This window comes from Canis lupus, chromosome 16 (genome assembly GCF_011100685.1).
Source record: "Canis lupus familiaris isolate Mischka breed German Shepherd chromosome 16, alternate assembly UU_Cfam_GSD_1.0, whole genome shotgun sequence".
NCBI classification, from domain to species: Eukaryota; Metazoa; Chordata; class Mammalia; order Carnivora; family Canidae; genus Canis; species Canis lupus.
Window position 1 is genome coordinate 6,754,717 of NC_049237.1, and position 10,646 is coordinate 6,765,362.

Genomic DNA, 10,646 nt, shown 5'->3' on the forward strand with positions numbered 1-10,646 from the left:
GTTGGAATGGTAAAAAAGCCAGTAATGGCCTCAGTTACTAGTATTGTATTAGCCAGGAAAGTCGCTGGAGGAGCTAAGGAAAAAGAAAAACACATTCCATTAAAGAAAAGATCATAAAATTCCCTTCAGAGGCTGTTGACTCTTGCTTCTGCCAATATAAATGTCAATATATTTGCTGGACCCCAACCAGCTCCCAGTTCAGGAACAAGTTTAAATAGTCCTCCAAGGCCACTAAGCCATGTGCATGAGAAAGAGAGGTGACAAATACAGATTCATTAAATATAGACACGTGCTTCAGGGCCACCATGTGTTTGAAGTTAGGAAAAGAAGAATCAGTACCAACTCACTCTGCTGGGCAAAAGGAATGTGGCCATTCCCACACCTAGTACGTGGCTCTTTTCACGGATGTGACTGAGAAAGGAGAATTCCTCCTCCCTCCCCCACACACTGTGGCCTGTCCAGTGTTGATTATAAATAAGAATTCCTCGATGTTATTGAGGATAGAAGTTTTGCACACATAAAGTATGCCTCTTGAAGTGGGAAATTTCAACCCCATTCTCCAGGGGCCAACTTCACAGAACGATTCACAGTATCTCATAAGTAAAAGGTATCTTGTAGGTCCAAGCTCACACATGATCATGCAAGGGTTTTCTTCTTCGGGTTTGTTCACTCACTTTACCTAAATGATGGACATGATGCTTACGTACAGAGACACCTCATGCTGATCCCATATTCCCCTGGCCTCTTCAACATGTTCTCCTAGTCTCTTCCACTTGGTGTATGTTTCTTTTTTGCTTAAAATCCAGATCTACTCCAGATGCCTGGGTGACTCAGTGGTTGAACATCTGTCTTTGGCTCAGGTCGTAATTCCGGGGTCCTGGGATTGAGTCCTATGTCAGGGTCCCCGCGGGGAGCCTGCTTCTCCCTCTGCCTATGTCTCTGCCTCTCTCTGTGTGTCTTTCATGAATAAATGAATAAATACATAAAATATTTTTAAAAGTATCCAGATCTACTCTGCTCCATAGCTCTTTCAAACCTCAGCAGCCACCACAGCCCCCACCATCAGCAATCCTTAGGGTTCCCCACTCATTTTGTCTAGCCCTCTGCCTAATACTAGGGGATGTGTATCTCCAGCCATTTTCAATATGCATTTTCTTTGGTGGCACCATATACTAAAACGACTAGTCTTCAACCTCATTTCAGATAGCGCACAAATGACCATTGTTATTTAAAGAGCTGTATTATTAAATAGCTTATGTTCATTCTAATGCACATTAGGTAAAAATTCACCAGCCAATGAGAAATCTTTGCTTGAGAAAGCAAACTCTTTACAAAAATTGATAACATTGATAAACGTGCAGCCAGAATGGTGGGGGAGAGAGGGAAGACACAAATTATCACAGTCAGAAAAGGAGGAGGTAATGTCACTGCTGCTTCTGCAAATATTAGAAAGCTAACAGGGAAATATGATAAACACCTTTATTCTAACAATCTTGGTGACTTAGAAAAAGTCTATTTAAATATCAAAGGGTCAGTTATATTATAGTCACCGTGTTCAGTGGTTTCCATGCAACATGTAGGAGAGTTATTTGGAAATAAATGAAGTCCAGAAACTATCACTTGGTATTTTCCCCATATCTTTCCCCATATCTCAGGCTGCTGCCTTATATGACTGAAGAATCATCACACTTCCTCCAGAGGGGTCCATGTTCCTTTGTTGCAGGTGTCTATTTGGGAATTTGTAATTGACCCTAGATAATTCTCCTTATCTAGTGACCCTCACAGGAAGAAGGGGTCTAAGTGATTAAGCCTAGAATTCGCCAGGGAGAGCTCCCTAAAACATACAGCAGTACATGAGCCAATAATTGTGGAAATCTTGCTCTAAGATGTGTTTTTCGTATGGGCTAAGATTTCTGATGAGGCTCAGGGAAAGTTCTAGGATGACACAGAATCCTACATCTTCTAACACCTCATCAGGTAGTAGTCAGGATGGAGCATAGTTGGACAGGTTGGAAAGGCTTTCCCTTCTTCATTCTGTGCCTGGTTCTTTCCTCAGTTTCCCTGATTTTTAGGAATCAGTAAAGGGCAGCCCCCTGCCTTATGTGCCATTCATTCGGTGGTTAATGAGTGCCCTAACATTTAAGGCACTTTCCCATGGCTATGGCTTTAGAAGCTTCTTTGCTAATCTTTTCTCCTTAGATCAGTTGTTCCCAGCTGGGAAGGCTTTTGCCCCCAAGAGAATATTTAGCAATGTCTCCAGACATTTTGGTTGTCACAAGTGGGAGGAGGGGCTAGTGATATTTGTAACTAAGGCCCAGGATGCTGATAAATATCCTACAGAGTGCAGGGCAGTTACCCACAACACAGAATTAATTACCTGGTCCAAGTGTCAATTCCGCCTTCAAGTTAATCATCTTTTTACCAACAGAATTTCTAATGTAAAAGCAACAAACTACTTCAGGAGGGATGATTTGCTAAAGCAGCAGTAATATCCTGGTTGGCCAGTCAGGTGTTTGGGAGTAGAATCTGGTTCTATGTAGCTACAGGTTAGTTCTTCCCGACATTCACTTATTCTGGATACGTCTACCATACCTCATTAATTATGAGAACTCCTGGTCAGGAACACATTTCTTAGATCTTTCCAAGAATTCTATCTGTTCCCAAGAGTTATCCTTTAATTTTGTAGAGTTCCGACTGTTCCCCTTAATTATGTTTATGGCACCACAGTGGAGGACACGGCCCCTGAAATAAGGCTGCTTAAGTCTGAACCTTGTGTTGGTCACTGAAGAGTATAAAACGTTGAGCAAAGCATGTAATTTCTCTAAGCTTCACCCTCCCCATCTATAAAATGGTAAAAATTAGAATAATACTTATAAAGCAGTTGGTAAGGATTGACCTGAATTGATGTACATAAATCCCATCCACAGTGCCTGACACAGAGGAGGCCTCCATAACTTCACTTGTATTGTCATTGGCCAAGATTTCCACATTAGTGTGGTGTTCAGAACATGGTGAGCTTATTGAGGGAAGTGTTGTACAGTGATTAAGTGCACAGACTCTAACGCCAGATTTCTTGGGCTGGAATCCTGACCCCGTCGTGTCCTTGCTATGTGATTTTTGGTCAAGTCTCCTGCAATTTTGTGTGCCTCCATTTTCTCATATGTAAAGTAGGGATAGTAATAGGTACCCCTAAGGGTTGTAATGAGGATTACTAAATTGATATATGCCAAGTTTTATATATGTAATATATATATAATAATTTCTAGTAAATGTAAGTTGTTCTTTCACTCTTCTGTCTAGATTGATCCTAGCTTCAATTCAGAACAATTTTTCTTTTCTCAAGGAAACAAGTTATACCTATTAATAATGAAAAGCTAACATGGTTATACAAGACCAAAGATACTACAGAAAAATTATATATTTGTGAGAGAGCTAATTATAATTAAACTTCAAGGGGGTAAGGGTCCCTGGGTGGCTAAGTGGTTGAGCATCTGCCTCTGATTTGGGTACTGGGATCGAGTCCTGAATCAGGCTCCTTTCAGGGAGCCTCCTTCTCCCTCTGCCTATGTCTCTGTCTCTCTCTGTGTGTCTTTTGTAAATAAATAAATAAATAAAATCTTAAAAAAAAAAAAAAACTTCAAGGGGGTAGTGTTCAAGATGGTCCTCAAGATAGAAGTTCATAGTTGAGATGACCAAGTACCTAAGATTTTTGTCTGGGAAACAGGACACCCGTAGCCTTGTTCCATGACTTTACTCCAACTTACTTTTCTATTATTGGGAACAGATAGCACCAGGTGGGTTTATTACTTCCATTCCCATAACCTTCTGGAAAAATAGATAAAAGCTAATGTTTAAATCTGATGCTGAATTATCTTCAATTTGGCACAGAATTGAATTCTAAATTTGGATTAGTAAATCATTTTTCTGGCACTCATGGCCTTGAGTGTCAATGTCAAACCTGGAGATATAAATAGCTGTGAATAAGGAGGTTCACTGCACACCCCAGACCAGATCCAGGGAGCAACCATGAAGACCTTTATCTTCCTCGCTCTACTGGGAGCCACTGGTGAGTCTATGATAATAAGTGAATCTGTTGGTGTCGTGATGTACTTATTTGCACTTTGTACTCTGAAAGACAACAGTGAATGTTGAATGTAATCTCTGGGCTCAAGAAGTTTAAAATATTGAAACAACAGTGTATATAGTAGTCTCATCTTTTCTGTGGCAGATACATCCACCCACAGTGGGTGCCTGAAGCCACAGCCAGTACTGAACCCTATATATATAGTTTTTCATACACACACATATATATGAAACATATATAACATATATATATGTTTAATTTATAAATTAGGAATAGCAAGGGATTAACAACAAAACTAATAATAAAAGAACAATTATAACAATATACTGGAATAAAAGTTATGTGACTATGCTCTTTTCTCTCTCTCAAAATATCTTATTGTACTATACTCATCTTTCTTTCTTTTTAAAGATTTTATTTATTTATTTGAAGGACAGAGAAAGAGAGCATGAGCAGGGGGGAGGGGCAGAGGAGGAGGGAGAAGCAGATGAGCAAGGAGCCTGATGTGGGACTTGAGCCCAGGATCCTGGGATCATGACCTGAGCCCCCAAGCCAAAGGCAGACACTTAACCAACTGAGCCACCCAGGTGCTCCTGTACTCACCTTTCTTGTAATAATGTGAGATGATAAAATGCCTGGATGATGAGATGAAGGGAAGTGAATGACATAGGCATTGTGACATAGTGTTAGGCTAGTAATAAACTTCAGAGGATACATCAGAAAATGGATCATCTGCTTTCCTGATCTGGTTAACCAAGGGTAGCCAAAACCATAAATAAGGGGGGCACCTACTGCTGTATAAATGCCTATACATAATTAAGTCTCACTAGTTGGGGTAAGATTATAGTGAGCAGGAGTAATTAGTGTAGAAAATATAAAGAGGCAGAAATTGCCCTGAACTTCAAAGTAAAATCTATGGAGGAAGAGAGAAAAGGAAATGATAGTTAACATTATGGAAATGTTGTTTTGACCTTTCTAAGCATTTGGAGTTAATAATCAGGAGTTATAATTGGGACTAGTAACTAGTACTAGTAACTAGTAACTAGTAACTAGGGCTCATTGAAGAGGCTATGAGGATCAGAGCCCAAGGCTCTTCTACACCAAAGGGCATTGTCACAGGGATCTTAACAGGTGAAGGTACTTTATTTCTCATGAATAAAACCTAAGGGCTGGATTTTACAACATTTTTGCTAATGAAATTTCTCTGTGTAAAATACCCTATTATTTAATCATCAAAAGAAAGAACAATTTCTATTTTTTGTACTACCAAACTTTATAAAAATCTTACTACTAAACTTTCCCAAATTGGATGGGTATACATTCAATACATTAGTAGATACATCTAGAAATGTCTTTTCCAAAATTACTTTAAAATACTTGAACAATAGGGTGCCTATAATACAATCATAGACTTTGAAGCCATAGAAATCTTAATAAATCAGTAGGAAGACTTCAGAACGCTGAATAAATTGAAAAATGTTGGAAAGATGATTGAGATAAAGGGAAAGGTTGGAAAGCGAAAACCATACAATGTTCTATGAAATTACATCCTGAAAATTTTAGGCGAGAACCAAAAAGAGAAATTAAAGTGCAAAAGTCCAAAACTCCCAATTCCTTCCAGGCTAGAACATTCTTAGGTAGCTTCTAAAAGCTCCCTTTCTGTTACTTTATGAGGTTATCTATCCTATGCCAAACACCATAAATAAACATAAGCATGATTACTGTAAGGCTTTGTTGAACACGTTTGCATGTCTGCTGAGCAAAATTTTGTACAAAAAGGATTATATCCTTAGATAGCAATGTTCAGGGAATTTACTACACAGAGAGTCTCTGATTGAGGTGTGTGTGTGTGTGTGTGTGTGTGCATACATTAAAAAGTGTATTTATCAGGGGATCCCTGGGTGGCGCAGCGGTTTGGCGCCTGCCTTTGGCCCGGGGCGCGATCCTGGAGACCCGGGATCGAATCCCATGTCGGGCTCCCGGTGCATGGAGCCTGCTTCTCCCTCTGCCTATGTCTCTGCCTCTCTCTCTCTCTCTCTCTCTCTCTGTGACTATCATAAATAAATAAAAAAAAAATTTAAAAAAAGTGTATTTATCAAATTTAAGGCATAAATTAAGGATTAGATACTTAGAATAGTACAAGCAGGGTATGTGTTAAAGGTATAGAATAATAAGATTTTGGAAAATATTATGTAAAAATTATGTTATCATCTCCTGATTATGTGTGACCGGAAAGCATTATCTTTCCTAGTTAATCTGTAAAAACTCAGTGGTAAGTAGACATTCCAAGATGGATCTGTTTAATAGATTGTTTCTAACTTTTTCTGGTCAGTTGCTTTCCCCATTGACGATGATGACAAGATCGTCGGGGGCTACACTTGTTCCAGGAATTCCGTCCCCTACCAGGTGTCCTTGAACTCTGGCTACCACTTCTGTGGCGGCTCCCTCATCAACTCCCAGTGGGTGGTGTCCGCGGCTCACTGCTACAAGTCGTAAGTCACCAACATTCACATCCCTGTCCTCACAGATCAACTCATGCCCCAGCCCTGCCAAATCACAAAGGGGGTAAACAGCGCAGTTAGGCTTCAGGGGTGAGCATTCAGATTCTAGGAGCCTCCTCATTTTCTCCAGGCACTGAATGATGATGCATTGAGGAAATTTTACATGGAAAGGTACCTGTGTGTGGAAACACTAGAAGGGGATGGTGTTCGCGCTTGTGCTCCTGATTGGGGTGAACTGGGAAAGGGGCAAAGCTCAAGCTGGTCCTCACAGAATTGTGCATCCTTTAATCCAGCCGAATCCAGGTGCGTCTGGGAGAGTACAACATCGCAGTCTCTGAGGGTGGAGAACAATTCATCAATGCAGCCAAGATCATCCGCCACCCCAGATACAACGCAAACACTATCGATAACGACATCATGCTGATCAAACTGAGCTCTCCTGCCACCCTCAACTCTCGAGTGTCTGCTATCGCTCTGCCAAAATCCTGTCCAGCTGCTGGTACCCAGTGCCTCATCTCTGGCTGGGGAAATACCCAGAGCATCGGGCGTAAGTGTCACCTGGAACAAAAGTGCCAAATCTGAAAATCCGAGAAATGAAAGACATGTTGAGGGTCAGCAAGTCCAAAGTGTCCAAATTGTCAAGCAAGGCAAGGTTCCTTGAGGATAGTTTGGGGCTATATGGAGTCTTAGAAAGATTCCTTTGCCAGAAAACACAACAGAAATGAGCTATGATAAAGATGGCAGATATCCAGTTGAAGTGTGATTAGTGATTTGCAAAGAAGTAGAAGCTGAGGAGAACAGAACAGAGGCTGAGGGATTTGGTACTGTCTAAAAGGTACACCTGCCTGAGAAATAGTCTCTAGATTTGAGATCTGCAGTGCCTGATGCTAGCTAGCATCAGAGAGAATAACTTGTTGATTAAAACTGTTTGGAAGACTTTCCAAGTAAAAGTTGCTCTTCCAAAATAGAAGTTACTGGCAATCTGAGAGAGTGGGTAAGGGGTTGGGGGTCAGGGTGGGGGGCGGAATATTGGGAAGGAAATCTCCACGAATGCTGTGGGTAATATTCTCCCACTTTTACTCTTGCAACCAACAGAAAACTATCCTGATGTCCTGCAGTGTCTGAAGGCTCCCATCCTTTCTGACAGCGTTTGCCGTAATGCATACCCTGGCCAGATCTCCAGCAACATGATGTGTTTGGGCTACATGGAGGGTGGAAAGGACTCTTGCCAGGTTAATTTCTTTGTACTCCTTTTTCTAGCTGAGATTCATGCATTTCCACCATAGTTTCCCTTTCCCAAAACACGGAAAATTGAAAAGCTGTCTCTGGGATGGATTAGAAGTAGGATTTGGGATAAGTGATAAATTTTCTTTTTGAGATATTAATGGCTAGGGTTAAGAGTAAAAAGATAAACAGAAGATGGTGTGCAAACAGAGCACCCAGGTGCCCTCCTGAGGAGGTATATTGTAGAAGGAACCTTTCTGAAAAAGCAGGGCTAGCTGGGCAGCATTGCGCTCACTCACTCAGTCCTCCCTTCCTGGCCCTGCATGCCTGTAACTAAGAAAAGAGCAGACATTTGGAGGTGGGAGGAGAAAGGAGAGGGATGTAGTCAGAGGATGAGGATTGGACTTCCAGGAGAAGGGAAGGTGCTTCCTGGAGAATCAACAACCTGGGGAAATGGACTCAGGGTAATGGAGAAACAATTTTGAGCTTTTCTCCCATCCTGGCGTAGTTGAGAGTTCTTAACTGTCTCTTTCTTCTTGTGCAGGGTGACTCTGGTGGCCCTGTGGTCTGCAACGGAGAGCTCCAGGGCGTTGTCTCCTGGGGTGCCGGCTGTGCTCAAAAAGGCAAACCTGGTGTCTACACCAGGGTCTGCAAATACGTGAGCTGGATTCAGCAGACCATCGCTGCCAACTAAGCATGCGACCTTGTGTACCACTCTATGCGCCATCCCCTGTTGGCCAATTGCATCTTCCAACTATGCTTGAGAACAGTATCTAAATAAAACCATTTTGTTCCACAGCACATGTATCCAAGACCTGTCCTTATTTAGTATTTATGAACTTTCTCTTCAAACCTGCTGCTGAGTAAGAGGGTGGACATAGAACTGAACAATTACAGGAGAATAGAATTGGAGAGGTTATGTGGTTCTTCACTCAGCCTGACCAAAGTAAATTTACTGATCACTTTCTATCTGCTAGGCTGTGTGGTCCCCTGAGGATATAAGCATGGATAAGCTTAGAGGTCACTGTTACCATCACATTTTTTTTTTTTTTTTTGGATGAGACCTCATGTTTTATTCAGTTTATGCTGTTTGTTCAGACACTGTAAAATAATTTCAGAGAACAAAATGTAGTGTTCTAATTGGAAACGAATTGGTTATTCTTTTAAACTCTGCACTGTACCTAAACCCCTGGATGCTTTGTTTTGTTTTGTTTAATTTTTTTTATTAGAGTTCAGTTTGCCAACATATAGCATAACACCCAGTGCTCATCCTGCCAAGTGCCCCCCTCAGTGCCCATCACCCAGTCACCCCAACCCCCTCCCACCTCCCCTTCCATTACCCCTTGTTCATTTCCCAGAGTTAGGAGTCTCTCATTCTTTGTCACCCTCACTGATATTTTCACTCATTTTCTCTGTATCTCAAGCCCAAAAAGATGAGTTAATTCTTGAAGGAAATGACATTGAACTTGTTTCAAACTCAGCTGCTTTGATCCAGCAAGCGACAACTGTTAAAAACAAGGATATCAGAAAATTTTTGGATGGTATCTATGTTTCTGAAAAAGGAACAGTTCAGCAGGCTGATGAATAAGCGCTGAGTTGTCCAGCAACAGAAACAGCAAGATGCCAGATGATTTTTCAGACTTCTTTGTGATACCTTAAGAATGCAATAAAAACTACACTGATAAAAAAAATATTTCTCTTTATTCCCTTTCACTAATTTTTACATTCCCCAAATGAATGAGACCATATAAGGTTTGTCCTTTTCCGATTGACTTATTTCACTCAGCATAATACCCTCCAGTTCCGTCCACGTCGAAGCAAATGGTGGGCATTTGTCGTTTCTAATGGCTGAGGAATATTCCATTGTATACATAGACCACATCTTCTTTATCCATTCATCTGTCAATGGACACCGAGGCTCCTTCCACAGTGTGGCTATTGTGGACATTGCTGCTAGAAACATCGGGGTGCAGGTGTCCCGGCTTTTCACTGCTTCTGTATCTTTGGGGTAAATCCCCAACAGTGCAATTGCTGGGTCATAGGGCAGGTCTATTTTTAACTCTTTGAGGAACCTCCACACAATTTTCCAGAGTGGCTGCACCAGTTCACATTCCCACCAATAGTGCAGGAGGGTTGCCCTTTCTCCACATCCTCTTCAACATTTGTGGTTTCCTGTCTTGTTAATGTTCCCCATTCTCACTGGTGTGAGGTGGGATCTCATTGTGGTTTTGATTTGTATTTCCTTGATGGCTGGTGATGCAGAGCATTTTCTCATGTGCTTGTTGGCCATGTCTATGTCTTCTTCTGTGAGATTTCTTCATGTCTTTTGCCCATTTCATGATTGGATTGTTTCTTTGCTATTGAGTTGAAGAAGTTCTTTATAGATCTTGGATACTAGCTAGCCCTTTATCTGATACGTCATTTGCAAATATCTTCTCTCATTCTGTAGGTTGTCTTTTAGTTTTGTTGACTGTTTCTTTGGCTGCGCAGAAGCTTCTTATCTTGATGAAGTTCCAATAGTTCATTTTTGCTTTTGTTTCTCTTGCCTTCATGGGTGTATTTTGTAAGAAGTTACTGTGGCCAAGTTCAAGAAGGGTGTTGCCTGTGTTCTCCTCTAGGATTTTGATGGAATCTTGTCTCACATTTAGATCTTTCATCCATTTTGAGTTTATCTTTGTGTATGGTGCAAGAGATTAGTCTAGTTTCATTCTTCTGTATCTGGATGTCCAATTTTTCCAGCACCACTTATTGAAGAACCATCACATTTTTGAACAGATGATGACAACAAGGTGCAGAAAGTGGAAATCAACTGCCCGAAGTCATTTGGCTAGCTTATA

The 10,646-nt window shown here is 41.1% G+C and overlaps 1 protein-coding gene across 1 annotated transcript; it reads left to right on the top strand.

Annotated features, from left to right (window-relative positions):
• The first annotated feature begins 3,906 nt into the window (after positions 1-3,906).
• Positions 3,907-8,610, top strand: LOC475521 (cationic trypsin-like). The gene is made up of 5 exons (XM_038559355.1): positions 3,907-4,066; positions 6,417-6,576; positions 6,879-7,132; positions 7,681-7,817; positions 8,354-8,610. Exons 1-5 carry the CDS (start codon positions 4,027-4,029, stop codon positions 8,501-8,503), a joined length of 741 nt encoding a protein of 246 aa, XP_038415283.1. The 5' UTR covers positions 3,907-4,026; the 3' UTR covers positions 8,504-8,610.
• The last annotated feature ends 2,036 nt before the right edge of the window (positions 8,611-10,646 follow it).